A 27,722-nucleotide genomic window follows, 5' to 3' on the forward strand; every position below is an offset into this window, starting at 1 on the left:
TACCAACCAGTGAGTAGCCAGCCAACACCGTCCACCCCCTCCCTACCTTGCAACCTCTCCCCTCACCCATACATCACACACAAGAAAAACGCACAAAACCGCTCAAATGAAGCCCAAAAAATCACTATTGCGTTTAGAAGTGGGAGGCACTCCCCAAAAAAGTTTTCGTACGCCGCAGCGGGGCATCCCACAAAATAGAGATAGATAAACCCCACATAGCATCACTCCGCCCCCGCCCCCTTCTTCGCCTTGACCGTCTTCGCCTTCTTCTTCGGCGGTGCGCGCGGGCGTGCCGGTGCCGGTGCCGGTGCCGGTGCAGGCGCCGCCGGCGTCTTATTCTCCGGCTTCACACCCTTCACCGCCGCTTTCTTGGCGCCCCCAGCCGCCTGCGTTGTTGTCGGTGTGCCGACTTTGGCGGTCGCCGCTGTTGGTTTTGTCGGTTGTTTCGTTGCCGGTTTTGATGGACCGCCGGGGGTGATTTTGGAGGGGTTGGTCGTTGTTTTGGATGGGCCGGCGGGTTTTCCTGCGGCGACGGGTTTCGGCGGGACGGTCGTCACGGGTTTTGGTGGTAGGGCGGCGGGGACGGGTTTCGGGAGGGGTTGTGGGACGTCTGATAGAGAAGAAAAGTGTCACCATGGGATCTCGGCGGTACAACGTGAAAAGGGGTTCCAATTCCCGTCCTTGTCAACTAACCCTTCTTCAAAATATCCGATATCTTCGTATGCACCAACTCCACGTACGTCTTGAGCTTTCCGATATGCGTGATGGCTGCGTTCTTGTCGCCAAGCGGAAACCTGGAGTAAAATGAAACAGAAATGTCAACCAAAGTGCCCTATAGTAAAAGCTGATGAGGGTTCGAGTCCTACTTCAACGTCGTCCCCAGCAGCCGCCCCGCGCCCTTTGCATTCCCTAATCCTCTGCCCCACCGGAAAATGCAGTGGAATTGACCGCCGGGGGCTTCGTAGATGTTGACGACGCAGTACATTGTGACTGGGGGGGGAAGCAAAACATGGTTGATTTGAGATGGGAGATGCGGAATGCGGACATGGGAGGACCTCGACATACCACCGGTCCTCTCAAACTTCTGCTCCCACGACAAAGACCTGACGAGCAGGTTCGAGTCGGCGTTCAGGGTGCAGTTGCTTAGTTGCTTGATCTCCGCGCCTGTATGAAAAAAAACGACAACAACACAACTCTTATTTGATAACCCTCCTCACACCAAAAGCATAGTAGGAAGCATGCTTGCCACCACCGGCATACCTTTAGCCTTGACCTTATCCGCCAACGTAATCAGCGGTATACTATCCGCTCTCGCCTTCTTCTTGCGCCATTCCTCGACGAAAATGGATCGAGCCCATCTGCCGCGGCTGCCGTCTGTAAGCCACATACAAACCACCCAACAAGAGACGACAGCATGCAACGCAAGAAAGACACCTACGTGGGATGAAACTCGCGCTTTTCATGCTACGCCAAAATGAACCACAAGCGATTAGCCCTACAAAGCAGGTTACCGAGACCCCCTTGAAAGCTCTCGCATACATACATCATCCATAAACAACATCATCCGATCACTCTCCCGTTTCTTCTCATCATCCTCCGCCTTCGCCGCCCAGTCGCGGGGTCGTTTGCGGGGGATCGAGTATTTCATCCCGTTGAATGCGTCCAGGTTCGCTTGGTGCGCTACGTTCGGGTTCAGGTCCAGGTTGAGGGGTTCGCTCGTGCTTACCTAGGACGTCAAAACTCAGTAAAAATGCCGCGTTTCATGAAAGCGGCAATGAGGCTGGGATAAACTCACCAAAGCCCTCGCCTCGATATCCAACGCCATATCCTGCGCAAGAACCTGCTGCGTCGTCGCGTTCTTCCCGAACGAGTAGACATCCGACCACAGACTCTGCGGGGTGGGTCGTAAAACCAACTGCCGTACATACGGGCGCGCGGTGGAGTCATCTCCGTCCATCGCGGACCCGTCTTTTGATTTCGCATGGCTCTGTCCGTGCAGCGTGACGCGGTAATCTCGGAGCTCGACGAGGACGCAGCCTGGTGGCGGTGGGGGGATACATAGCTCAGCCCCCTCACTAAATGTGAACAATGCCCCTGCACTCTGGGAGTTTTTTACCTTGATGAAAATCAACCGGCTTGAACAAACTCGTCGCATGCGGCGGCAGCTCTTGTCGATTCACCGTCTCCAGAAACTCCTACCGAGCCCAACACACGCATAAGCTTCCCCCCACTTCGAGGCCCCTTCCCCACCAGTGCGATTCCACACCTTCAATGGCCCACCATACTGATGCGCCGCCTCCTACAAGGGGCACACGGGTCGTCAATACCCTCCTCCCGCGGGTTATAGTAGTGGTTGTTGAGGGCACCTACCCTATGGTCGAACGTAAAATGCGTGCGGTAGAGGTTGATAACCAGCGCGGGGTTTTCTACAAACCGTCCCATAAATCACATGACCACAAGACCAACCGCAGAACAGAACACAGTACATACTCTCTACAGTCGCTGAGGGCTGGTGATCACATCCCGTAGGAGAAGAGAGTCAGATATCACTGCATCACCCAACATTGTTGTTCGAAGGGGAACAGGGGCGTACCTTTTTGAGTTGTGACATGACGAAAGAGCCTCGATGGTTTTGAAGGGTGCTCTATCTGGAAAGGAAGACACAGGCAGAAGGTATTCGAGAGGGGTGTAGGGGTTGAATGTGGGTGTATAGATATCTCTGTGATATGGGTGACGGTGGGAAGTGTGCGACATTGTGGAGGCATGTGGGGGCCGCCGCACTTCCCGACGCGTTTGTCACTCAGAGAAAGGGACTCAGGCCACTCACGCTCCGACACCATCCATTGTGCTGTATAATATGCATCAACATTGTGCTTACAGGTTTCAACGAAAGAAGAGATGAACGGCATGGTAAAAGAATGTACACAAAAGGTCCCCAATACGACTCGCCCCTCGTGTCCTGTCTGTCTTGAGGCGGTCAACAGACAAACCACCCACCCTTTCAAACATCGACACCCATCCCCGCCAACCTCCTTTCCAACTCCTCAACCCTAACCCGAAGCGCGCGGTTCTGTTCCGCCAACCCATCGTCCTGTATCGGTACCGGTATCGGTATCGGCGGCGTGAGTGTAACTTGTAATCCCGCCGAACTCAATGCCGGTGTGGTCGTCGTCGTCGTCGTCGCTGTCGTAGTAGGGGTAGAGGTCGGTATTTTCGCAAAGGAATCAGCCGTGGGCGTCGTTTGATCGGTGGGTGACCCAATCGGGGTCTGACACCCCCCACCCACCACAGGCTCATCAACCCAAACCAACAACTCCGCCGCCCCCGGCCTCCCCCCCGGCCGTCCACCCATCATACTTCTCATCCACCCAGTTTCAACCGGGAACCGCGCCTCAAACCCCTTTGGAAACACCCCCGAACGCAAATGAGCGAGATGTTGCGCGCGTTCCATTTGGGTTGAGAAGGGGTTGAGGAGCTCGAAGAGGATGATGCCTAGGGAGTAGATGTCGCTGGCGGGCGTGTAGGGGGTGGTGGGGGAGGGGTGGAGTTGTTCGGGGGAGGCGTACTATGGGGAGAGATGGGGGTTCAGTGATTCGCAGTGAAGGACGATGGAGAGAAGGTGATGTGGGGTGGGACTTACGGTGAACGTCCCAACCCCAGCCGTCCGATCACTCCCATTCTTCGACCGCTTCGACGTCCTCGACGAGCTCTGTCTCCTCCTATTCACCCCCTCACTCGACCCAACCCCCGCCTTCGGAGTCCCTGCACGCCATTTATCCAGCGACTCAACCGATGCAGGCGACCCAACCGGCGTCTCCTTCCCACTCTCTCCCCCACTCTCACACTGGGTGTCATCATTCAACTCACTAGCAGTAACTAGCCCAAAATCCCCAATCTTCCACACCCCGCCTCGTCCATCCCCCCTCCCCACTCCATGCCTCTCCTTCCAGTAAATATTCTTCGGCTTGATATCCCTATGTATGCATCCCATACTATGCACATACAACAACCCTTCCACCAGGTCTCTAAAGATCCACCGTGCTTCATCAACATCCAACGTTTGAGAGGGGTCGGAGGCGAGAAGGGCGTTACGTTTACGGAGATGGTCTTGTAAGGTGTGGGAGCAGAGTTCCATTTGGATGAGGAGGGTGAGGTTGACGTCGTAAGGGAGGGTGGGGAGGGAGAGGGGCGGGGAGGTGGCGAGGAGGGGGGTGGAGAGGTTGCGGGAGACGAGGGATTTTATGGCGGCGGGGAGGGTTGAGATGTCGTTGAATGTGCGGCGGGGGTTGGTTTCTTCTTGATAATGGCCGTTCTCATCGTTGACATCATTGTCTTCCTCGTTTTCTGGGGTGTGCGGAACCTGCGACGGCTTCCTGAAGAAACTTTTCTTGGGTGTAGCTGTAGCCTCGTTATGTGAATTCGAAGCGGAGGTCGACCAGTCTTCCGACGACTCGGTGAACACATCCGGCGAGGGGGTTCCAGTGGTATCGTCAATGACAGGCTCTGCTTCCTCCGCAAACACAATGTCCAGACTGTCTTCATCACCGGACGGCGCCAGGCCCAGATCACTGTCCGAAGTAAGGACCTCCGTGATCCGACTGTCCGTCCATCTGTCCTCAGTCGTGCTGCTTCGGTACGGGATGTTAGAGGGAAGTGTGTCAACCGTCCTGCTCGCCGTCTCGAAATCGCTCTGGAAGTGGTCATCAGGATGCTGGCCCGTGTCCTGCTTCACCCCCGCTCCATCAGGTACACCCCGATGAGTTGAATGCTCGGCAATATCCTCGACCCACGCCGAAAAGTAGCGGACCACATTCGGGTGGTGCAGCTTCGCCTGGAACTTGACTTCCCGGAGGATCCGCTCCAATGTGTTGGTGCCGAGCTTCAGACGGACTTTCTTGACGGCGTATTCAATGCCGTCCAACCTGTTTCGCACGCGGTACACTCGTCCGAACGCGCCACGGCCCAGAACGTTCATTTCTTCGAAATCCTCGGAGTATCGCGAGGCATGCGCATCCCACACAGACGGGCTTCGGTGTGTGAGCTGGACGCGACGGTTGCGCGTGAAATTCGAGTCGCGCGGCATCAGAGGGGATACGCAGCGGGTCCCGTCGAGGTTATCAGCCTGCCTAGTCGACATCAGCGGCGATTTCCCGCCACCGCCGCCATTAGGATGTTGCACCCTGTCAAACTCCTTCGCTTCAAACGGGAGCGCCGACGGGCCTTCCTGCTCTTTGATGGCGTCCATGGCGCGGATGACGAGATCCCTGAACGCTCGCTTGTATGCGCCGCGGACGCTGGCTAGTTCGTCGAGGAAATCGTGCGCCTCGATGATCCCCATCGACGCGAGCTGTTTGCAGATCACGTAGAATAATCGGCGGTTGCGTTCGGGCGACTCGTCGTAGAGGGCGCAGAAGTTTTCGAGCATGGATACGAGGAGTAAGCGGCCTTGTCGGGTTCGTCGTTCCTCTTCGTGGTGCATGCGACGGCGGAGGGACGTTTGTCGACGGATCATGGCGGCTGACGCTGGGCCTTTTGGCGTCCTTGACCGCCGGCGGCGTGACGAGCCGGCGCGTGGATGCTTTTCGGGGCTGGAGCCGGGACTGGTGCCTGTGAGATGGTGGTCATGATCACCGTTGGACGTATACGGGTCGGCATAGTCTTCTGGAAGAGAGGGAAACATTGACGCTTGCGTTAGACAGAGCTTCTCCGACCAGGTTCAGTCTCTGACAACGACCCACCTTCAGAAAGTTCAAATGGGTGCAACCCTTCTTCTTCATCGGCGTTGTCGCCGGCAAGTTGAACAGGCGAATTGTGGTGCTGCTTGTTATTGTCGTTGACGGTGGTCCCCTTCAAAGCACCTCCGCGCAAGCTCGACATTGCATTCTATGGGGGCGAATACGTAGTGCGTCCGACTGGGGGCAGGCTTGCAACAAGTTAGACGAGTACGTCGCTGACCACAAATACGATTACATTTGAGTAGTCCGTGGGGGAAACTGAGAAGCTCTTTCTTTCAAAGGGGGTATGAGTTCTCCAGACGAGGCCAAGACTCAAGCCCAGGTGCAGTTTGGGGACAGTTGTGTTTATGTTGTTTGTTTGAACGAAGGAGCAGGGGCCTGGTGGGAGTTTGTTTACGGTGGCGGAATGGCTGGACTGTAGCGAGGGGCGATTATTGCCTGTTTCGACGGCTTTCGACGGGCGCGTCTTCCTCCTGCCGCCCGCCTTCCCTCCCGCTATAATAACCATCGATTCCAACCCATACAGAAAATGAGAAAAGTCGCTGGCAACAACCTGCAAATTCCATACTCTCCGCAGACCTGAACGTGAGGATCCTTCAGAGAAATAAAGTTCTCGCTCCAGTAAAAAGCCACAGGTCCCCCCCACCTTCCAAGTGTCCCCAATCCTTCTATAATACCACAGCAGACGCGTCCCTATAATGGTCTCCCACCCATGTTACTATTCCTGACGGGCACAACTGAAAATTGCAATGAGGCGCCAGCCCCAGTGTTTTCGGCCTGGCGATTTTTTCATTGAAATAGAACTCCCTCTCCTCTTCTTCGTCCTCGCAATTTCTCAGTCTTTGTTCATCTTCCTGCGTCATTTTATACTCAGAAATCATTTCCCAAACCAGCATTTTTGAGTGTTAAACCGTGAGTGTTGGCCTGGAATAAGAGAGGGGTGTGCAAAGGGACGGATGCTGTCATTTGGGCCGATTTGCGGTTGTTTGTGGAGAGATGTGCGATGCATAGCATGGCATGCACAAATCCCCGTGCCTGTCGAAAAATGACACATAGAAACTCATCCATCCGCTCGTCTCTTCATTCCCATCCCACATAGATAAGCAACCGTCTAAAGCAACCGTCTAAAGAAAAAGATACCCTAAACCATGCCTCGTGAAATCGTCACCGTGCACGCCGGTCAATGGTGAGTACGGCAACATCAAATCCCCCACAACACTCTCCAAATACCTCTTCCTATCATCTAACTCTCCCTTCCTTCTCGCAACCCCCCTCAGCGGCAACCAAGTCGGCGCCAAATTCTGGGAAGTTGTCTCGGACGAACACGGCCTCGACCCAACAGGCCAATACCGAGGCGACTCGGACCTCCAACTCGAGCGGATCAGCGTCTACTACAACGAAGGGCAGTCCGGTCGCTACGTGCCCCGCGCGGTGCTCGTCGACCTCGAGCCCGGGACGATGGACTCTGCGCGCGCCGGGCCGTATGGGCAGCTGTTCAAGCCGGATTCGTTCGTGTTTGGACAGAGCGGCGCCGGAAATAATTGGGCAAAGGGGTTCTACACCGAGGGCGCGGAGTTGGTCGAGAGTGTGCTGGATGTGGTTAGGAAGGAGGCCGAGGGCGCGGACTCGTTGCAGGGGTTTCAGGTGTTTCATTCGTTGGGGGGCGGGACGGGGAGTGGGATGGGGTCTTTGCTTGTTTCTAAGGTATATACACATCTCTCTGCTTCTCCTTCCATAGGTCCTCTCTCTGAGCGGCCATATCCTCATCATCGGTCTGCAACCTGACATCGCCATCGCATCTCTCTCATCTTCTTCCCGCCCACAGATCCGCGAAGAATTCCCCGACCGCATGCTCTGCACCTTCTCCGTGATGCCGTCTCCCAAAGTGTCCGACACCGTCGTCGAGCCCTACAACGCCACGTTAGCGATGCACCAACTCGTCGAAAACTCCGACCTCTCCTTCTGCATCGACAACGAAGCCCTGTACGACATCTGCCTGCGCACGCTCAAGATCTCCTCCCCGGCCTACTCCGACCTCAACCACCTGATCTCCCTCGTCGTCGCAGGCATCACCACCTGTCTCCGCTTCCCCGGGCAGCTCAACGCCGATCTCCGCAAACTCGCAGTCAACATGGTCCCCTTCCCCCGGCTGCACTTCTTCACGGTCGGCACCGCCCCGCTGACAGCTAGGGGGAACCTGGCCTACCAGGCCCTCACGGTGCCCGAGCTGACCAACCAGCTGTTTGATGCAAAGAACATCATGGCCGCGTGCGACCCCCGCCACGGGCGCTACCTGACCGTCTCCACCATCTTCCGGGGGAAGCTGAGCACGAAGGAGGTCGAGCAGCAGATGTACAACATGCAGATGAAGAACAGCGCGTATTTCGTAGAGTGGATCCCTAGTAATATCAAGACCGCTAGTACGTCTCCCCCCCCCCCCCCCCCCCTTCCAATCACATCCCTTTTGATCACCTCCGAACCCTTACACATCCCCCCACTCTTTTTTTTATTTAGTCTGCGACATCCCCCCCCGCGGCCTCAAAATGTCCGCGACCTTCATCGGCAACACGACGGCGATCCAAGAGCCGTTCAAGCGCATCCAGGTGCAGTTCTCCGCCATGTTCAAGCGCAAAGCTTTTCTGCACTGGTACACCGGCGAGGGCATGGACGAGATGGAGTTCACAGAGGCAGAGTCCAACATGGCCGATCTCATCTCGGAGTACCAGCAGTATCAGGAGGCCGCGGTGGAGGATGATGGCGCGGGGTACGAGGAGGAGGAGGAGGTTAGGGGACGGGAGGAAAGTAGGGGGGAGGAGGAGGGACAGCAGGAGTAGAGGGGAGGTGGGGGGGGGGGGGGGGTCAGTTTTGAGGGACGGTCAGGTATGTTTAGGGGTAGGATTCATTTATTGGAGGGGGGTATTGGGGCTCGCTAGACCACCTTGAACTGCTAGAGATTAGCGCTTGAATAGCATTGTCGGTGAAAGGGATAGCTAGCGATTTTCCTTTTTCTGGGATACCATAACGGTGGGGAATACATCACTTATTTCGAGAGATAGCTCCCAATGTATACGTATGTTTGTGATGCGATGACGGAAGATTATGCGGAGGGATAACCACAGAAAGAGGGAGAAGAACAAGGGAGGGAGCATATAAATAACAAATGGGACGGGCTTGCGCATCAACCTCTTCTCTGCATCCTCCAGCAGGTTTATGATGTCGCGATCATTAGGCTTGACGACAGGGTCAATCATCGTCCGGGATGATACCGGCGTCATCCGAATCGAACACTCGAGTTCCAAGCATATGTTGAGGGTTTCCATCGCACCCGCGACCAGCGTAGGATTGTCAAGCTCCTCGCTCCCTTCAACATATAAGCGTGGCTCCGTACCACCGTCGGCTATCATCCATGCGGCTGCAAGAACCCCACACCGCTCCGTGCGTTCCAGTCATTCCAAGGTTGCTCAGGGAACCCTACTTTCAAGCTCGATGCGCTAGTCTGTGGAATGTCCTCGACGCGGCATCGGTCTCCCTTTGCGGGTTCGAGTGACCGACCGGAAACGGGTCCCGTTATCATCGCGTTGGATCTGAACTTCTTCGCGTGCATTTCATCCTCCCACGTCCAGTCGGCTCTGAATGTCATCATCTGTCTGACGACTAGCCATTCCGGTGCCATCGTGTCCAGGGAAGCGTGAACGCGTGACATCAAATGCTTCAAGAGTCGTGGTAGTCCCATCCGGCCAACGCGTTGCGAAACCCGATCCGGTACGACGCATATCGCCGGGCTTTCTTGTATCAGCAGCATCTGCACCTATAGATACTGTTGATGCTGCTCTCTGTTCTGATTGGGGTACCTGCTGCGTCTGCTGACCTGCACATGCAGACCCCCACCTCCCATTTTCTGTCGTATCTCGCCTTTAGATTGCTTTGCGAGCGATCTTGCGGCGCTTGTCTTGTCGTGGATCCCAAGATGCTGTAATGGAATGATGGCAAATGACCCACTTCAGGCCGCTCGCAACTCGGCGGGTTTCGCCGGGCAGTGTCGCATGGCCGTCACTCCCATTTATTTCTCATTTAATGGCTAATGCGATTTTTTGGGCAACTGGTTCCAGCGGCACCGCATCGTCGGGGACGGAGCGGGAATGCTCGAAATAGACGAATGTGGTGGGTATCCCTCCATGAAGTTACGCTCACAGCACGCGACCAGAAAAGCTGAATTAGACGGTGGTCCAAGTTGGCGCGACTCGTACCTCCGTAGCTGTGACATGCTGCGACTTCGCCTGCCGGAAACTTCCAAGTCAGCCCCTGCAGTGGCATCAACACCACTTCTGTTGTCGGCATCAGACTCTTTGACAGCCGTTGTTACCTGTGCCCAATCCTCACGGTCGCGCCAGCATCTTTGAATAGGCTTGCATCTTTCGTTGCGCCTCGTGGTGACGCAAAGTATGCTCGACGCTGTAGTCGAGTATGCGCAGAAAGCAAGGCAGTATACTGTACCTTGCTTTGGAGGCAATACGCCTTGCCCTGAGTCTCCGCAGGCAACAGAATGACACTCCGCTTGCTTGGTGACGATGTTTCCGACAGGTTAGCCGCCGCGGCAGCACCGGGCGAAAAGTGGGCTCCCCCAGACATCTCCTCGAGCACCATTCCGTCACCTCGAGGTGAATAGCATTCTCCCATCCAAAACGAAGTCCGCATCGTCAAAGTCTGCGCAAAATTGAAGTCCACATCGTTTCGTTGACGCCCTGACTCCCGGTGATGTTGCTGCATGCCTTCACCGAGATTCGAACTCGGGACCTTCTGCTTACTAGGCAGACGCTCTATCCAACTGAGCCATGAAGGCGAGATGAATCGTCGTTTGAAAAATTGATTTTTTCTCGCATCTCCGGCAAATTGTCGCGATACTGCGCGCAGTTAAGTCGAGAGCTTGACGGTGGCGATCCGGTTTGGTATTGCAGTGCCTTGCTTACTACAGCAGTACAGCAGATTGTTGCGGTTGATGAGGCCTGACGACGATTCCACATCAGCGTTGTCGACTAGCCCCAAATGTGGGATAGGTTTCTCGGCGGGAACATTGGCAATTGACTTCAAAAGAGCGGAAGCGAAGATGGACGATGAACGAGTAGGGAGGGCGCCAGAGGACAGCGCGACGATCAGTTGCCAGAGAGAGAGTGTTGTGGAGTGAGAGTCGCAGTTGATCTAGCGAGGATGGCCTGCGATTTGGAGCGTGGGGGGAAACCAAGAAGCGTGAGACGGCTAGTGAGACGGGGAGACAAGGGGACGGCTGCCGTTCATGACGCGTCGATGTCCAGAAGCGCTCTCAACTCTCTCGAGGATTCATTCGTCGGGCTTTCAACCTCGCAGACACTCCCACCGCACCCGGAGAGAGATCTCACTAGCTGCCTCGCTTACTTCCTGACGTACACTCAGCAAACTGCACTCTCGGCTGAACGCACTGCCATAGGGAATCCGTCTCGCACGCCCTCTTTGAATCTGCAAAGTCTTCCAATCCCAAATCACGACAGTTATCTGAAACCAACTCCAAAATGGCGGACTTTGTAGACGACGAAGCCATCATGCACTTCATTGAAGTGACAGGCGCCGACCCAGACATCGCCAAGAACTATCTGCAGGTGGGTAGACTTGTTTGCCTGGAAGCCGTGCCTCCCTCTACATCACATTTGACTGAGCCTCAATACGCATTCCCAGGTGTCTGAAGGAGTCGTTGAGCAAGCTGTATCTCTCTTCATGGAAAACGGAGGAGCACCATTGCACACCGAAGCAGCCGCGTCCACCAGTACCAGCACAGGGCCGTCTTCAGCCCCTTACATCCCCGCTGACCCGGAAGTCAGGGCGCCGATCGCGTCGAAGAGGGAAGCGTTGTTTGACGCTGACATGTCGCCTTACAACCATCGCGTTGCACGTGAGTTCTGGTGGCTTGAGCGGGTGGACCTGTCAGTGGGACCATGGCAACTGACAATGACAACATTTGATGCAGCACGGAGATCGCATGCGGCGGCTTCGAACAACCCGTTTGCGCAACATGATAACTTGCCGACCACACCATGTACGGCTTGCACAGTTTACGTGATGCGTTAGATGCGACGAAAGATTCCCAGATACTGATATCTTGTGATTTAGCACTATCGAATGACCCAAACAGTAGACTGGCCGAAATGTTCCGACCGCCCACGAGTATCATGCACGTCTCAAACTCAACGCAGCAGGTGAGGATGAGGACGAGAAAGCATCGCTTTTGCATCTGAGAGTCTTCGCGTTTACTGAGGTAGAAGAAGTCTAACACGATCACACACAGGCTCGCGACTTTGCAAAGATGCGAAAAAAGTGGCTGATCATCACATTGAACGAGCCAACTTTCTTCCCATGCCAAGTTCTGAATCGCGATCTGTGGAAGGACCCATCAGTTCTGACGCTGATCAAGGAGCATTTCGTGTTCGTTTACGTAAGCTGTTTCAGGGCTTTTCACATTCCGCGCTTTGCGATACTAACTTCATCTCTCCAGTGGGTAGCATCCAGTCCCCCCGGACTTGAACACCGCAATCTGTATCCCTTCGAGGAGTTTCCGTATATCGCCATTATTGATCCCATCACTGGTAAGCATGCGCTTCGAGAGGCAGAAAATCGATTAATTCGGACCTCGCTTACCGATCTTTCCAAACTCAGGCGAGCGCATGAAGTCGTGGAACACCGCCGTCGAGCCGAAGGACTTCATGCAAGATGGTGAGTCTAACATTCTAACACTGTAATATGTCCTCAGAGAAAGCGTTGCACGAAACTGACCAAACGTTCTTCTGGCCAGCCCTGACATTCTTAAGCACACATTCCCTCTTTCAAGCGGCGCCTTCCCCAGCGAAAAAGACGAAAGTCAATCCGACAAAGCAAAAGAAGGTAGAACAATGATACTCCTCACACCAGTCGCACCCTTCTCCGTCACATAATCTAACATCCCATCCGTCCCAGACAATCACAGAACTAACCGAAGATGAACAACTAGAACTCGCCTTAGCAGCCTCCATGGGGGACGCCGGGCCATCCAAAAAGCCAGGCGACGTAGTGGACCTCACGAGCGAAAAGGACGCGGACGAGGATAATGAAGTGGAAGGTGCTTCCGGTATGTCGCCCTGTATAGCCTTTTAAGCGTTGCGAACAAGGCGGGCTTATATTTCCCATATCCCCCTTGCAGTGCTAGACCTAATTAAACCGCAGCTAAACGAAGAACCAACGGGCAGCGACGCGCTCCGGATACAGTTCCGCCTCCCCGACGGATCGCGCAAAGTGCGCAAATTCCGACCAACCGACCCTGTTCGCACGCTGTTTGAGTATATACGCGCTGATGTGCCCGAGGCGGGTGATAAGCCGTTTGAGGTATGGATGGGAGTTCCACAAGAGCTTCGGCCCTTTCGTTGCGTGTTTGATTGCTCAAACCCTGTTTTGCGTTTCTCTTTCACAGTTGATGAACTTCCGGGACCCGCTACTCCCACGGCTCAAGGAAACGGTCGCGGACGCGAAACTCGCCGGAGCGTCCATTACCGTTGCCTTCTCGTAGAAGCTGTAAACGCACAAACATGCATCTTCGCCACGGAAAAACAAAACGCAAAATTGGGTTATGTGCTCAACAAACACAATTATTTTAGGTCGCGCAACCTACAAAGAAAAAGAACAGGCTCTTCCGGCCAAAGGTCGTAGCCCTGGTTACAGCGAACCCGCCCATACCAATCATTGTTCCCTGATACGACCCCTTCTATGCCCGCCCGTACTATATAATCCCTCGCGCCGGGGAGGGGTATCACATCTCCACTGTACATAACACCGGCCCAAAGCACGTTGTTTTCCGTAAGCGGAATGTTCATGTGTGATAACACAAAAAGTTCTTGGGTTGGTTGTTTATGTGTCGGTGTCGGCTTCCGCGACGACTTCCTTGCCGTGGCAGAAGTAGAGGCGCGCTTCGGTTGTGAAGGGGTTTGAGATTCTGTATTGGTTGCCTGCATGAGGGGAGAAAATCAACGGTTATACATTCTGGCGATTTCCAACAATCCTGCGGATACGGAAAATCGGGCTTTCTTTACCTCGCGGAACCATAAACGTCGCCTCCTTGGCAACCACAAAAGTCGTCCTATTCACCTGCACCTCCACTTTCCCGCTCAGCACCACAAAAATCTACGCGCGCTCAAGAACATCAGCACTCCACTCGTTCCGCACCCACCCACCCACTCCTTCCCCCCCGCAACCGCAAAACTCACCATGGTACTCTGCGCAGAATTCTTATTCGGCTTATGGCTCCCTTTCGGCATGACAAGCACGCCCGAGGCGATATAGTTGCCCTCGCTGAACACTTTCTGGAACTTGTAGTCGCCGGCGCCGATGTTGCGCGGGTTGAGCATTTCGGGGGTTGCCACGATTTCTGCAAAAAAAATATAAATAATTCCAAAATCGGTAAATATAACTCGGCCTGACGATGGGGTTGAGTGATGTTCGTTTACGTACGTTGATCCTCCTCCTCCCCAGTAACGATATTGATAACAGGGATATCAGGCTGCGCGACGGGGACAGAGCCGTGCTCGCGCTTGACGCGTGAGGAGGCCGTTGTGCGGGCACGTCGGCGGTCGTGGTCTTCCTGGTCCGAGTCCACGCGGATCAGTTCTCTTGTTACGCCTCCTGAGGGTATCATGGAAAGAGGTTAGTATATCACGCTATGATTGGATGTTTGAAGAGGGGGGGGGAGGGGGGGGGGGGGGGGGTTATGTATGTGCACGTACCGGATTCCCGGCGAGCGATCTTGAGCCCTTCGCCCTTCCAGAACTGGAACGGCTTGTGACGCTCGCGCTTGCTGCGGCGGATGCCGCCGTTGTCCTCGTCGTCTTCGCTTTCGGGGAGGGTGGGGCGTGGTGGCGCGGGGCGGGATGGTTGTTTGGTTCGGGTTGTGGCTCCTGTGCACGCAACTCCTTCGTTTAGTCTTTTCATCATATGACACGGCCCCGAGCTGCGTGATACATACCCTTGCCTTTCTGAGCCACAGTCTTACTCGTCCCGCTTTGCTTCGCCGCCAGCGCCTTGCTCCTGCTAGGTACAGTTTTTCGCGTCGCCGTCGGCTTGGACCGGACGGGCGAGGTTGCCTGCATGCCCGCATCGCTTTCCGAAGCATTATCGGCGCTGTGGCCCACGTCCCCGTTCACGTCGTCTTCATGGTCATCTTGCTGCTCCATATCATCGAACTCAGGCTGTGGTTCCGGTTCCATTGTCGACTCGTTTGCGGATGCGTCATCCTGAAATGCAAGGGAAGTATAAATGTCAGCACCAACCTTCGGAACATCGTTGCCATTCGACGGAAGCTTACATGAGCATCAGAGTCATTCCACCCATTCCGTCGAGCCGATCGCTCGTTGTTTTTCCCACTCCCATTCCGGAACCCTTTATCCGCTCCATTTCGACCCGACCCAAGCAGCGGTTGCGAGAAGCTCTGTTCGTCATCATCATCACTCTCATCATCGGCAGGTTGGAGTTCCTCAGATATCTTTCTACCATGCTTAGCCGCCGTAGTTTTGCTCGAAGTGGGCTCCGGCCGCGATTGTTTTTTCGCTTTGCGGGTAGACGCAACGGGCTCCCTATGTGTCTCCAGCTCTTCAACTTCATCGTTATCATCGTGATCGTCCGCATCATCATCGTCATGATCAGCGTGTTGAACCGCCTCAGATATTTTTCGAGTACGGGTAGCCGCCGTCTTTTTGCTCGAAGGGGCCTCCGGCCGTGCTTGTTTCGCTTTGCGGTTAGACGCGACCGGTTCCCCATGTGTCTCCGGCTCTTCAACGTCATCATCTTCCGGGTGAGGATTGGCAGGCTCCTCGTTAGATGTTGATGGATCTCTGACGACGCGTTTGTCCCGCGTCTGGCGTTTCGGTTCAGCTCTTTTCGACATAAGAGGGCTGCTCTTGTTGCTATTTCGCGCCGATTCACTTTGCGATTGCTTCTTCAAAGTCGCGGTTGGTGCAGGGGGTGTTTGTTCAGCCTCCTCCCCCTCAGACTCTTCCGCCCCACGACGGGATCGATCACGGTCATCAGACAAACGCAGCTTCTTCGCGCTGGGCTGCGGCCGTCTCGGAATCGCCGCGACTTTGGCCTCAGACCGTCCATTCTGCTGCTGTTGCTTTTTCCGGATTGTTGTATCATTGTTTGACGCGTCCGAGTCGCTGTCATTGCTGATCACCTTCCGCTTCCTGTTGCCTTCGTTCCGCTTTCGCGAGGGCGAGCTGGGAACGCTCTCCTGGTTGTTTTCGACCATGTCGTCGTATGCTTGTTGTTCCTCCTCCTCGAGATCCGCTTCGATATCAGCTGGTTCCATGCTGACATCAAGATTATCTGCTGAATAGTCTGCTGACGCGCTTGGACCTTCCTCCAGCGCTTCCTCCTCTGCCTCGACCTCTTCCCCACCAAAGGTCTCTTCCGCACCACCAAATGACTCCGCATTCTCCTGAGCATCGAAGCACTCATCCTGCGTGTCCGCCGTCGTCATCTCCATCAAGGGATGCGGCGGTCGTCCGGAGTTCTGTGCTGGTTTCTGAGCACTGTGCACAACCTCCTTCACTCTTCGCTGAGGAGGCGAATGCTGCACCACCGTCCGTCCCGGCACTCGCATCGTTTCACGTGCCGTAGCGGGGCTTTTTTTGCTGGAGGTGGACGATGATACGTTGGCGTTGGATGACATGCTGCCGCTGGTTGGCAGGTGGAAGGGTCGGACGGGACTCAGAATCGCGCGAGGAGATGGGATATCCTCTTCGACAATGGACGAATTAGAGATCATGGAGAATTGGTGACTGGTATTGGCTGAGCTGTGAGGCGAATCTTCATCCGTTGGGCTGAGCGCCGGCGGTATCATAGATGGGCGGGGAAGACGATATATGGCGTTCCGGGCAGGCTCTGGCGTCGCGGAGTTTTGGGCTCTGTCCGTCGCCGGCGTTATCGATACTGGAGCTACGTTTATTTTCAGTCCGTGTCCAACTTATGATAGCGTACAGTTTCTAGCAAGGGGACTAACCTGGTGAAGGCACGGCCTTTGACACCGCAGCTTTCGGAGTGCCAATGCTTCCTGAGTCGGCTGGTTCATGGACCGTCAGATCGTCCATTCCCTCAGGCTCCTCCTCCTTGAACCAATCCTCGATCATTTCCATCCCGTTTTCATCAAGGCGGACATTTTCCGGCGCCTTGACCCCCGTTTTCCTGGAATATTAGATCAGCAACGCGGTCTCATAATCCCCGCATCAATATCGACCTAAGAAAAGAAGAACAGAGCAAATAGAGACTGGGAAGAAAAGGCGCAACACGAACCTGCCTCGCACACCGATCTCGAAGAAGTTGTTCGGTCTCGGTGCCCTCTGAGAAAGAGCATAGTGGATGAGTAGCTACCCCACCATGAAAGAGCATCCCCAGAATGCCGTTGCTCCGCTTCTCTGCGCACCTTATTGGTTTTCTCCTCGTCCACTTCCGGGGCGTTGCCCTCTTCGGGATCGGCAGCTGCCAACATTGCTTGCGGATGGGTGCTCTAACGTTATGAGAGACGCTTAGGATCGCTTCGACAGCTTTCAATCGGTGCGCCGTGACGCTAGACACTGAATCGAGTGAACGGCAGAGGTCTATATAGAAAGAGACTGCTGCTGCACGGGGCACTCGATAATAGTCCTCGGGGGCAATGAGTGGCGCGAGTTGGCAAGGGGCGACGCGTAGCCCAGTAATAGAGAGCGCTCTTGTCCGATCGAACACCGTTCCAACCCGCAAAAAACAACGCAACATGCCTGCCCCCTTGCGGATTCGAACCTGCGCATGGGAGGCTTGTGCCTCCTCACGTGACACTGAATTAAATCCGCCCCAGCAAAGCGAGCGATAACGACCGTGAAACAGCCAGTGCCCGCATTTGAGCACATCCACACCCCCCAACTCCGCAGAAGACACCCCCGCCCCACTCGGCAAACGGGAGGCGCTTTCAAGGTCTGGGTCTCGGCATAAGCAGGACCGGACGAATCGGAAGGTATAAATTGGGAGAGAACTGGGAATCACTCAACGCTACTGGACACCGGTCGGGTCTCCCCCGCTATCAACCGCAAGCGACAAAAGCGCCACTCCATTTGGAAACGGAACGACGACCGACAATTGTGCAGACAGACCGCCGACGTTCGACAGACCAAGAGGAGGCTGGAGTTTCTCGCAAAGGACTGTTCTTTCTACTTTTTCTGCCGTTTCGCTCCTGTCAATAAAAGAAAAACGCAACTCCCCGGCCCTTTCCTACCTTTACTTGTTTGTTGAAAAAACTGTGTGCGCTCCGTCGCAGCCGGTCCTTCGATTCTGTAGGATCGTCAGCGTCTCTAATCCATATTGGGCTCATCTGTGTGCACTGGCCACTTGCTTTAGCTTGGTGGGAAAATTGGGAGTTTGGGCAGAAAAGCAGAAGAGGAGGGTTTTCGAAATCTGAGGCTTTTAGGGACGGAAACGGGTGGGAAATTATCTTGCCAAGAGGTGGGGCAAAGGGAAAGAGGAAAGAAAATAATCAAACACACACAGGCACATCAGCCTTTGTTTCGTTCGTCCTCAGTTGGCCTCGGTCTTTCACACTAGTAGTGAATCCCGAACAACCGATATATTCGTGACGTTCATCTCCGTGAAGAACTACTAAAGCGTCTTCATAAGGAGAGCCTCTCCTAACGTCGTCGGTCCATCACAATGACGAACACAGCGGCGGCGGATCTGGAGGCTATTCGGCTCGAATATCGGGCGTCCTTGGCCGACCTGACGTTCAACTCCAAGCCGATCATCACGAACTTGACGATTATCGCGCAGGAGAATGTGGGAGCAGCTGGGGCGATTGTCAAGGCGATTGAGGACCAAATGCGTAATGTAAGTATCAAGGACTTTGTGTCTCTGGATCGTATTGGGATGAATTTCGATTTCTCTGCGGAAAGCCTCATGGTGTTTTCGTAATTTTTGTTTTCTTAATCAAACTAATGTTCATGTTCACAGGCACAACCTAAACAAAAGCTTCCGGTTCTCTATCTGATGGACTCCATCATGAAAAACGTCGGAGGAGCCTACATCAGCATTTTCGCACGAAATATCGTGCGCACATTCGCGTCCGCCTTTGAACAGGTCGATCCTGCAGATAGGCAGAGGTTCGTGAAAGTTCTTGCAACGTGGAAAAACAACCCAGCGGGTCCGCTTTTCGCAGTCCCCGTGTTGAGGGAGTTGGACAATGTCGTCGCGACGAAAATGAGGGAACCGGCACAGCGCAGACCGTCTCTGGGCGCCATTCACGTCAATCCAAATTTTGTGGTATGTAGCGTTATGTCATTCTTTCCTGCATTTCCTAAGAATTTGATTGCTCACAAAATCTTTCCATCTTCAGGGTTTATCACCATCCGTGTCTCCTACAGCTCAAGCACCACCATCAGGGAACAACTTCGCCAATGGTGGTGCTTATCCGCAAGCAGACGGCCATTCAAGGAATGGAACTGGAAGATATCCACAACGCGGGCCATACGACCGCCCTCCGTCAGGCCGTGGACGTCAGGATTCGGCAGGGCTAAGGCGTGGCGTCAGTAATGGGCAAACCAGGAGGGAGACGCCCGTAGCGCGAGCGGCACCTAGAAGCACGGTAAGTAAGACCGATTTTTGTATCTTTAGTGTAGGGGAGCGGGAACGGCAGCCCGTGCAATCAATTGCGAAGGTGTTTCCGTCGACACCGCACGGACGACACCCCGATACGGATTACAAGGTTCCGGAGGGATTGCGTCTCAGTTACACCTTGATACACGGCGCTTGTTGCGCAGCACATATTGAAAAGTTGGAACAGTCCCTTTATACGAGCGTTGAGGAATCTAAAGATCCATATACATATATGAGTGATGTGGAAGATGCATATCGATCTTCGTCTACATATAAACCGCCTCGACGATATACATAGGCCTGCGTGAAATGATGTTGCGATGGGGATCATATGGACGGCATACTGATCTCCTCCTTTCCCACATCTTCCTCTTCTCTTCACTTCCGTTATGTTGGCCATAGTATCACTCACCGCAGATGCCCGGCGGCGGCAGCCAACCGCTAAACAGCAGCTTCAACGCGGGCGACATCCCGCCTTCCGGCACGAATCCGAGCGTTGACGCTTTGAAACGGCAGATCGAGCTTGTTTTGTCGCAGAAGCAGGCTGTGACGCTGCTGAACCCGCTGGATACGTTGACGTTGGGACATATCCAGGTCTTGACGCAGGTTCGTAATGTCATCCTGCGTTCTGTCGATAGATTTGAGATGTCGACTAAACTGACGCATGTCTCCTTGTATAGCTCCTGCAAGCTGTGAAGACGACAACCCTGGACGCCAACTCCATTCAACAAATTAGCCAGATGCTGCAGCAGTACGCCTCGACACCGCAACTCACCAACCCAACACCCAACTTCGCATCCCTGCAACCCCAACTCCCGATGCAGCAAACCGCATCCGTCCTATCCTCCTTCCTCCCACCCCAACCAATCCTCACATCCGCTGCATTAGGCGGGTTCAGTCTCCCGCAAATGACCAGCACCTCGTTCCCGGCCATGGCGAACACCTATATGCCGACCATGAGCACTTCTCAGGGCATGCTGCCGTCGAGCGTGCAAAGCCTGCTGTCCGACCCGAATGCGTTGAATGGGTTGTTGGGGACGTTGACGCCGGGGTTGGTTGGGGGGCAGCAACAGCAGCAACAGCAACAGCAGCTTGGGAATGGGTTGTATGCGAACGGGATGGGATCCAACGGGCGTGCGAATGCTCCCGTTGTGGTTATGCTGTCGATTGAGGAGTTGCCGCCTATCCGGTTGACCCATGAGGACATCAACAAGTGAGGCTTCCCCTTCTCGCCTTTCACTTCAAGTACTTGTGTGTGCGGGGCACTCACCACATCACTGTCATCCCTCTAGAATATACCCCAACGCAGTAACCCTCCTCTACGAAGGCCTGGACCTGCAATGCCGGCAATGCGGGACACGTCACCGCCGCGACGAGAACGGACGCGCGAAGATGGACGCGCACCTCGACTGGCATTTCCGCCAGAACCGCCGGCTGAAGGATAAAGCCAAGAAAGCCATCTCAAGGGACTGGTTTGTTACTGAGGAGGAGTGGATTGCGGAACGGGAGGTTGATGTTAAGGATCGGAAAGGTATGTTTTGGCGTGTGTTGTGGTGTTTGATGTCGCGAGGTGTGGGTGCCTCATCCAGATGTGTGTTTGTCTCTCTCCCATTAGCACCAGCACTGTTCTTCGAACACGAAGGCGAAACACCCGCAGAACCTCCCGAAGAGGTCTCCAATATACCCGCCGCGGGACAAAGCAACCCACGCTGCGCCATCTGCACCGAACCGCTCGAGAAGTTCTATGACGAAGAGACGGACGATTGGATGCTGAGGGCTGCTGTTCGCGTTGACGACGTTGTAAGTCTCTACATACTCCTAGCTGCAATGACGTACAACTGCACCTGAGTTCGAAACTCATTATTTCCTTTCTCTTTCTCCTCCCTCTTACATACAGCTCTACCACCAAGCCTGCTACAAAGATTCCCAAAAGTCCCTCCAAGCCGCGCCTACAACAACGTCGCCAGACACAGGCGCAAGCACGCCCGTATCCGAGACGGAGCCCGCAAGTGGCGGCAAGCGGAAGCGCGAGCAGGGCGATGGCGATGACGTGAAGAAAATTAAGACTGAAACATCGGTCTGATGTTGAGGGAACCCGGGATGTATGGAGTGTCATATCAACTCCTTCTGTCTCTTTCTTCTCCCGCGAATGGGCGTCGTATCGTGGCCTGTAATACAACTGAAGCTATGATGTGCGGATATGTGCGAATTTATGTTGGGATGTGTGGGCTTTTGGCTATCTCTTTCTTGCGTACTACGTCTGTTCATTTGTTTCCGGAGAATACATTTGCTTCAAACAAGCCTTATTCACGAACGGAGAAATGGCGAAGTCCCCAAGTCCCGTACGAGTGATGATATTCGTGAGGGTCAAACTTTGTAATATGTAAACAAGTCCCATCCCGCACACCGTCTCACGTCCATGTATATACGCTCTACGTAGGTCTGAAACTAACGCGTCCAAGGTCCGCCTTGCTCGCCAAGCTGTCACTCAAAATCGCTCAACAAGGGACCACCCATCCAACTGCGCGAGCTCAAGTCAACCCCGCCCGTCCCCTCGCCTGCGGCGTCCGATTCGCGCTCCGTTTTTCCTTCTCAGACGACGACCCCACCGCCGCAGCCGTAACCTTAACAAAAACAGGTACCGGGACATCTCCGTTACTCTTCCCTTTGCCCCGCTTGTGGCCTCTTCGTTTCCCACCTCCGCTCCCACCGCTACCCGCGCATGCTGGCGCCGCCGGGGGTAAGGGCCCACTCGCAAACCCAAACGAAGGCGGAGACACGGTGTCGATATCGGCAGTCGGGGCATGCAGAGGTAGTGCCTTTTTCTGCGGCCGGGTCCGCAGGCGAGCGAGGTTGGCTTGGATGTCGCGCACGACGGGGTCTTCTCCTGCCAGTGATGTGATCTTTGATGGGGGTTTGCGGAGCGATGGTTGATTTCGGCCTGCTGTAGGAAGTTCTTGTGTATAAGAATGTGACAAAAATGCCTCGGGAAGCCCAATGGCTCCGGCATCCGTCCCCATCAGTGCCGCAGGGATGTGAACCGGCACGATCCCACTAGGCTGGTACGCCAGCGGTTGGTGCGCATATTGTGTGCCGTTCTCATCGTAGGCGGGGTATACTAGCCAGGTCGCATCACCAGCATGTTCCGTCTCCTCGTCTACGCTACCTCTTCGTCTCGGTGGGGTCCACTTCGAGCTAGCGCCCATAGCCCATTTCGGCACAGGCGGGGCCCAGGTGTAGTCGGGTATCGCGACGAACGGGGCCGCCTGCTTGATATGTGGCATGTGATGCGGGTACTCCGAGGACAGGTTGTTGTTGGGTATAGGGTGTTGTTGGGGTGGCGGGAACACGAGCCCGTGGTGGGTATAGACAACCTGTCCGTGCATCTCCACAGCCCCGACATTGTGCTCGTCGCCGTCATCGTAGTCATAGTCGCCGTTGACGGATTGCGTGAGCATGTCGCTAGAGAGCTGACTGAGCTCTGGGTAGTCTCTGCGTCCGCCGGTTAGATCCGGCAGGTCGTCCAGGTAGTTGCCGTGGTGCTCGAGACCGTCGTCGCCATCGCTATTGCCGAACGAGTCTTCCTCGTTGTGCGCGCGTCTGAAGGTGTCATATCGGCCGTGTTGATTCGGAGGCGGTGTAGCGGATCGACTGGATGTTTGACTCATGTTGGCGTACACGCCGGGGTCGTTGGAGAGGTCTGGGAGATCGTCCATGTAATCGCCGTGCTCCTCGGTCACTTCGGAAAATACGGCTTGCTCAACTCTCGTGATCTGAACGAATCCGTCATCATCCGCCTCTTCCGCTGACAATCCAAGTTCGCGGTGAACTTCTCCGATGCTCATGAATTTGGCGGACGCCACGTCTTCAGGTTTTGCAACGCGGGTGACAGATACACTGGCTATCCGCGCGTTCGGCTCCAATGTCTGCACATGCATCATGAAAGTTCCGGAATCTGGATGGGATCGGTGTTCGGACACAGCCTGTATCGCCGGAGAACTGGATGTCACAACATTGGCAGGCTGCTCAATGAGTGGCTGAGGCCCGGAGGGTACTTCTCTCCTAACCAGTCCGGAAGGGCCTGGTTCGACGGTCGCCTGATTCCGAACCGCCGTCTCATATTCCGACAGAGCTTGCTCATCATCCTCGTCCGACGCAACCCGTCTTCCCTTCCCCTTTGCTTCGGCCTCCCTCACCTCCCTCATTCCCCTTTTCCGTTCCATCCGATCCCTCCGTTCCTTCCGGTCCTCCTGATCCTGCATTTTTTGAAACTCCGCGAGCGACATAGTCGTCTTCGGCTTCTCTTTCTTCTTCTTCTTCGGTTTCGCCAACTTCACTACCGCAACGCCGCTAATCCGACCGTCCACGTCCGCGTCATAGTCTTCATCTTTTCTGAGGATAGTCGCGGTGCTCATATCGATCTCGTACGCGGAGGGCCGGTAATCGGACCCGGCCAGACGGGCGGCTTCGCGGCGTTTCCGTCGTTCGGCGCGCCGCTCTTCGCGTTCTTTGATGAGTTTTGCTTTGAGCTCGCGGAGCTCGGGGGTATCGAATAAACCGGAGATGTCTTTTTCTAGCTGATCTATTTGGGAGTCGTCGGAGGAGTCGGATATTGCTTCTGTTTGTGTTCGAGGTGGTGAGGAAGCCCGGCGGGGTGCAGGGGAGCTTGCACGACTACGAACCAAGATTGGCCGCGTTTCCCGTTTGTCGGCACTGCTGTCTTGCCCGTCGATGCCATAATCGGCTCCGAGATAGACGGATCGAACGAAAGGAGGAGCTGCGGTGCTTTCGGACTTCTTCGCATTTGCCGCTTCTATTATAGCTGCTGTAGACGGTCCCTTCAGTGCCGCCTTACGCCGCCTAGACAACGATCGCCGAGACCCGCTCCGTGACCTTGATCGGATCTTCTTGGTGTTCCCCCGTCCACGCGTCCCGCCTGCCGGCTGTTGACCCTTCTCATAAAGGATGCTCTTCGAAAAAGTCTTTCTAAAGCCTCCCGTCGCGCTCACGTCATCGAATCTCATGATGACACCATCGCAAGCTGGTGTCGGACACTCTTGCCCCATGAGCATATCCTTCGACAGCCCATAAACGCGCTTCTCGATGCCGCGCCAGCAGGATTTGTGGTAGTAGAGGGAACAATTCTTAGGGGCATTGCAAGTGACCCTAGCGCACAAGGTGCCCCTCTTCTCCCAGAAGATCTTTGGCTTCGCACATTCCTCATGTTGGCAAATCTGGTCGGGTTTTGGTCGGCGATCCGCTTTGGCTTGTTCCTCTCGTATTAAGTCTCGGAGTTTATGTGGGTCAGATTCGGGAATCTCGACCTTCTCGTCGCCGGTGCTGGGGTAATAGCGACGAGAAGAATCGGGCAAGCCTGTGCAAACTTCCAGCGCGCACTCGAGAACTGTGTCGACCTCGTCGCTGAACTTGTCGAATTGGTTGATGGCCTGACCATATGCCCAATGCACGAACGGTAATGAGTCCGAAGCGACTTGAGTGAGGAGTCGCAGCACACCCAAAATTTCCGGCCCGCGTTTCGGGTCATTATCCAAAAGCAAGCTCCGCGCGTACAGGTATCGAAGAAGGTTCAGCGAGTAAGGGTATTTCTCCGTCTTCTCACTGGGCATGTTCTCCCACTCCTTAATGGCGAAGGAGAAGTTCAACGCCGCAGTCACCCATTTGTCCTGGTTGAATGCAGTCATGGCGCTCGAAACCCTCAGATGGATCGCATCAACGCTGTTCTCCATTTGCTCCTTTTCGCGCATGAGCTTCTTCCTCTCCTGCCGTGCTAGTTTGTATGCTTCCCGTCGTTCTCTTTCGCGCTCCGCTTCTTCCCGTTCTACTTGTTCGCGACGTTTCTCAAACTCCTCCCTTAACTCTTGTTCCTGTTGTTCGCTTAGTGCTTCCTTCTCCTTCCGCTTTTGCTCCGCGTGCCACTTGACTTACCCACTCGCCAAAGTCTGGGGGTCGCCCGGCCTCAAAGTCGAATAACGGTTCTGACATGGGTGGCTGAACGTACGGCGCATCACTCACGTCATCATCGTCGTTGTCATCAGATTCGAATGGCGTGTCGCTTTCGTCTATTATGTCGGGCAAATCGTCTGGGTTGCTATTGCTATTGAACTCCGACCGGCCTGTCCCCATGGCCAGGTAGTCGGCGTCGTCGTCGTACTCCGAGTCCGATTCGGTACTGTCCTCACCGATCTACGTAGGAGAGAGGTTTGAGTGAATTTGATTCCGAGCTTTGCCCCTCCGTTGGCCTAACTTCGACGGTCATTATCATTCAAATGCTTCAGAAAACTCACCAAGCCCGGCATTTTGTCCTGGTCGGACATACTTTCGACTCGGTGCGACAATTTCGGCTTCGTTGCCCTGACAAGCGGCTATACTGGACTTGAAGGGGCCGTTACTGCGAACAACCGATGACTTGCGATATAGGAGGGGACTGGGCGCTCAGCAGTCAATAATTTCTGGAACGAGGTGAGGCCCCCTCGAACCCCGAGTCCAAGGTGGCCCGGAGTGGAACTCTCCGCAGAGAGAGCGGTCCAGTGGGTGTCCGAAAGGTCCGAAAACAAACTGGACGGACATATTATTCATTATCAATTCATCCAGATCACGTGACTAGTCATGTGCCTCGCAATGGGGTTCCTCGTTCTCGAGTTTCTGGTTGACAACCGTCCGAAGCTCAAACTGCCCAACACCACCCATTCTCAGTACGCTTTGAAGCAGTCGCACCCGCGCTGACAGCGCCACTCCGAGCCAACGAAGGAGCGAAGGGAACCCACTCTGCGAATCTGCGAGGAGTTCGTCGATCGTCAAAAGTCTGCTGGATTCCTTCGCTTGAGGCAACCAGTGGAAAGCAAGTCTTCGACAACGCGATCTTGCGTCTGAAAAACGATATCCGGTCGAAACAAATATAGCTTGGCAACATGAGCGCACGTAGAATAGCGGTTCGAACAGCAGCACGGGGATGTGCATGGGGCAACTCTACCCCAACAGCAAGGCTGCATAGCTGCTCTCGGTTACCAGCCCATGTTCCCGCCTCCATGTCCTCTCTAATTTCGTCCTTGCGGTCCCGACGCTACTCAACCGAAACAACACCAAAGCGGAAGGCACAACTGACAGCCTTCGCTGCACGAAGCGGCTTCCAATTGTCGTCTCAGGACCTTCTCACACAAGCATTAACCCACACATCGTATGACTCCTCACGGTCGGATTCCCTACGGCTAAGACACTTAGGTACGCTACGAGAAGCGTTTTCTGAGCGCCCATTCTGGAATGCTTATCGTTTTGTCCGGTTGTAGGAGAGCATGTGTTGGGATTGTATGTGACGGAGCACCTGTTCAGCAAATACCCACTTCTGCCGGCAGACAGCTTGAAGAGTATAGTGACTGCGTATACGGGGGATGATGCACTGCAGAGCGTTGCAAAGCTGTTTGGAGTGCCGCAAGTGATGCTGTGGAAGGTGGGCAACCTGTCGATCTGAAAGATAGAACTGGCCTTAAAAAGCTGATCGTTTCTCCAAAATACGGTAAAGGGGTCGAAGGGACAATCTACAAAAGGAGAAGATCCAGTCGCGGCGCAGATCCTGTTATCACTCATCGGCGCCCTCTATACCGACAAAGGCCCAAAAGCCGCCCGCCAATTCATCCAAAACCATTTCCTCACGCGATCGGTAGAGCTAGAGAACCATCTCGATACACCCAACCCACAAGCCCTACTTGTCAAGCTTACGCTTGCGAAGGGCCAGGTGCGGCCGATATCGCGGTTGATGAAGGAGACGGGACGGCAGTCTGCCACGCCAGTGTTTTTGGTGGGCATGTACTCGGGGGTTCAGAAGATTGGACAAGGGTATGGGAGTTCGCTGAAGGAGGCGGAGTTTAGGGTGAGTGTGGTACTGGTAGATCAAAGTTATGGACTTTGACAACACATTTATTGACTGATCGGGAAATTTCAGGCCGCGAAAGATGCACTGCACAAACACTATTTTGTCGAAGTGAGGGATTTTACTGTGCCTTCGGATATGGAGGCACCGTCGAGCTTGTTGGAGGAAGAGCCATAGCCTGATCACACTTCTAGCACACACTTTGCTTGCGGGATACCGATCTGAAAACCTCACAACTCTCCTACCGCTCGCTCACTCTTGGGATCGCGGTCACCACTATACACAAACGCACCGGGGGGGGGGGGGGGGGGCGTTTTGGGGGTGCCTGGTCACCTTCTCGTCGCTCGTCCTATCCTTATTAGAGATCGTTCTGCCCCATGTTCGTGTGGCGCATATGATGATGTAGCATACACATAGACAACAGATTCTGTGCGAGATCT

At 54.7% G+C, this 27,722-nt stretch overlaps 10 protein-coding genes and 1 non-coding gene across 11 annotated transcripts; 4 read left to right on the forward strand and 7 right to left on the reverse strand.

Annotated features, from left to right (window-relative positions):
- Positions 1 to 44: 44 nt before the first annotated feature.
- EV422DRAFT_531881 (Spt20 family-domain-containing protein) lies at positions 45 to 2,746 on the reverse strand. The gene is made up of 13 exons (XM_053070494.1): positions 2,594 to 2,746; positions 2,491 to 2,509; positions 2,371 to 2,426; positions 2,267 to 2,299; positions 2,117 to 2,195; positions 1,796 to 2,037; positions 1,544 to 1,726; positions 1,439 to 1,464; positions 1,261 to 1,358; positions 1,066 to 1,164; positions 867 to 990; positions 694 to 794; positions 45 to 610 (listed from the first exon to the last, which is right to left on the reverse strand). Exons 1-13 carry the CDS (start codon positions 2,609 to 2,611, stop codon positions 222 to 224), a joined length of 1,467 nt encoding a protein of 488 aa, XP_052924938.1. The 5' UTR covers positions 2,612 to 2,746; the 3' UTR covers positions 45 to 221.
- Positions 2,747 to 3,001: 255 nt separating this feature from the next.
- EV422DRAFT_568119 (kinase-like domain-containing protein) lies at positions 3,002 to 5,877 on the reverse strand (the record flags this gene model as incomplete). Its single annotated transcript, XM_053072614.1, has 3 exons — positions 3,002 to 3,565; positions 3,641 to 5,661; positions 5,739 to 5,877. The coding sequence occupies 3 exons, from the start codon at positions 5,875 to 5,877 to the stop codon at positions 3,002 to 3,004; spliced, it is 2,724 nt and encodes a 907-aa protein (XP_052924939.1).
- A 1,006-nt stretch (positions 5,878 to 6,883) lies between these two features.
- On the forward strand, positions 6,884 to 8,569 carry EV422DRAFT_506890 (Tubulin/FtsZ, GTPase domain-containing protein; the record flags this gene model as incomplete). Its single annotated transcript, XM_053068608.1, has 4 exons — positions 6,884 to 6,921; positions 7,013 to 7,439; positions 7,474 to 8,155; positions 8,250 to 8,569. 4 exons carry the CDS (start codon positions 6,884 to 6,886, stop codon positions 8,567 to 8,569), a joined length of 1,467 nt encoding a protein of 488 aa, XP_052924940.1.
- A 1,091-nt stretch (positions 8,570 to 9,660) lies between these two features.
- EV422DRAFT_81419 (uncharacterized protein) lies at positions 9,661 to 10,628 on the reverse strand. Its single transcript, XM_053074422.1, has 2 exons — positions 10,099 to 10,628; positions 9,661 to 10,012 (listed from the first exon to the last, which is right to left on the reverse strand). The coding sequence occupies exons 1-2, from the start codon at positions 10,500 to 10,502 to the stop codon at positions 9,814 to 9,816; spliced, it is 603 nt and encodes a 200-aa protein (XP_052924941.1). The 5' UTR covers positions 10,503 to 10,628; the 3' UTR covers positions 9,661 to 9,813.
- EV422DRAFT_t88 lies at positions 10,502 to 10,575 on the reverse strand. The gene has a single exon. It is a non-coding gene; the product is annotated as a tRNA-Thr (tRNA).
- Positions 10,629 to 11,000: 372 nt separating the features above from the next.
- Positions 11,001 to 13,339, forward strand: EV422DRAFT_81464 (thioredoxin-like protein). Its single transcript, XM_053074423.1, has 11 exons — positions 11,001 to 11,365; positions 11,442 to 11,655; positions 11,731 to 11,799; positions 11,874 to 11,959; positions 12,049 to 12,195; positions 12,256 to 12,346; positions 12,417 to 12,473; positions 12,553 to 12,641; positions 12,714 to 12,864; positions 12,937 to 13,118; positions 13,204 to 13,339. Exons 1-11 carry the CDS (start codon positions 11,279 to 11,281, stop codon positions 13,297 to 13,299), a joined length of 1,269 nt encoding a protein of 422 aa, XP_052924942.1. The 5' UTR covers positions 11,001 to 11,278; the 3' UTR covers positions 13,300 to 13,339.
- A 199-nt stretch (positions 13,340 to 13,538) lies between these two features.
- EV422DRAFT_81477 (Mif2/CENP-C like-domain-containing protein) lies at positions 13,539 to 14,467 on the reverse strand. Its single transcript, XM_053074425.1, has 4 exons — positions 14,238 to 14,467; positions 13,994 to 14,154; positions 13,820 to 13,910; positions 13,539 to 13,735 (listed from the first exon to the last, which is right to left on the reverse strand). The coding sequence occupies exons 1-4, from the start codon at positions 14,419 to 14,421 to the stop codon at positions 13,638 to 13,640; spliced, it is 534 nt and encodes a 177-aa protein (XP_052924943.1). The 5' UTR covers positions 14,422 to 14,467; the 3' UTR covers positions 13,539 to 13,637.
- A 104-nt stretch (positions 14,468 to 14,571) lies between these two features.
- On the reverse strand, positions 14,572 to 17,479 carry EV422DRAFT_81468 (uncharacterized protein). Its single transcript, XM_053074424.1, has 5 exons — positions 17,203 to 17,479; positions 17,073 to 17,119; positions 16,783 to 16,964; positions 15,088 to 16,718; positions 14,572 to 15,016 (listed from the first exon to the last, which is right to left on the reverse strand). Exons 1-5 carry the CDS (start codon positions 17,266 to 17,268, stop codon positions 14,714 to 14,716), a joined length of 2,229 nt encoding a protein of 742 aa, XP_052924944.1. The 5' UTR covers positions 17,269 to 17,479; the 3' UTR covers positions 14,572 to 14,713.
- Positions 17,480 to 18,069: 590 nt separating this feature from the next.
- Positions 18,070 to 21,495, forward strand: EV422DRAFT_81543 (uncharacterized protein). Its single transcript, XM_053074426.1, has 9 exons — positions 18,070 to 18,231; positions 18,300 to 18,632; positions 18,756 to 19,064; positions 19,138 to 19,386; positions 19,800 to 20,003; positions 20,078 to 20,610; positions 20,690 to 20,928; positions 21,013 to 21,197; positions 21,295 to 21,495. The coding sequence occupies exons 2-9, from the start codon at positions 18,459 to 18,461 to the stop codon at positions 21,478 to 21,480; spliced, it is 2,079 nt and encodes a 692-aa protein (XP_052924945.1). The 5' UTR covers positions 18,070 to 18,231; positions 18,300 to 18,458; the 3' UTR covers positions 21,481 to 21,495.
- Positions 21,496 to 23,895: 2,400 nt separating this feature from the next.
- Positions 23,896 to 25,923, reverse strand: EV422DRAFT_81566 (uncharacterized protein). Its single transcript, XM_053074427.1, has 4 exons — positions 25,703 to 25,923; positions 25,344 to 25,601; positions 24,080 to 25,282; positions 23,896 to 24,015 (listed from the first exon to the last, which is right to left on the reverse strand). The coding sequence occupies exons 1-4, from the start codon at positions 25,730 to 25,732 to the stop codon at positions 23,980 to 23,982; spliced, it is 1,527 nt and encodes a 508-aa protein (XP_052924946.1). The 5' UTR covers positions 25,733 to 25,923; the 3' UTR covers positions 23,896 to 23,979.
- A 168-nt stretch (positions 25,924 to 26,091) lies between these two features.
- Positions 26,092 to 27,579, forward strand: EV422DRAFT_531900 (ribonuclease III domain-containing protein). The gene is made up of 4 exons (XM_053070495.1): positions 26,092 to 26,636; positions 26,702 to 26,862; positions 26,935 to 27,282; positions 27,355 to 27,579. The coding sequence occupies exons 1-4, from the start codon at positions 26,327 to 26,329 to the stop codon at positions 27,457 to 27,459; spliced, it is 924 nt and encodes a 307-aa protein (XP_052924947.1). The 5' UTR covers positions 26,092 to 26,326; the 3' UTR covers positions 27,460 to 27,579.
- Positions 27,580 to 27,722: the final 143 nt, after the last annotated feature.

The sequence above is a fragment of the Fimicolochytrium jonesii genome (assembly GCF_025526975.1).
Source record: "Fimicolochytrium jonesii strain JEL569 chromosome Unknown EV422scaffold_14, whole genome shotgun sequence".
Taxonomy (NCBI): Eukaryota; Fungi; Chytridiomycota; class Chytridiomycetes; order Spizellomycetales; family Powellomycetaceae; genus Fimicolochytrium; species Fimicolochytrium jonesii.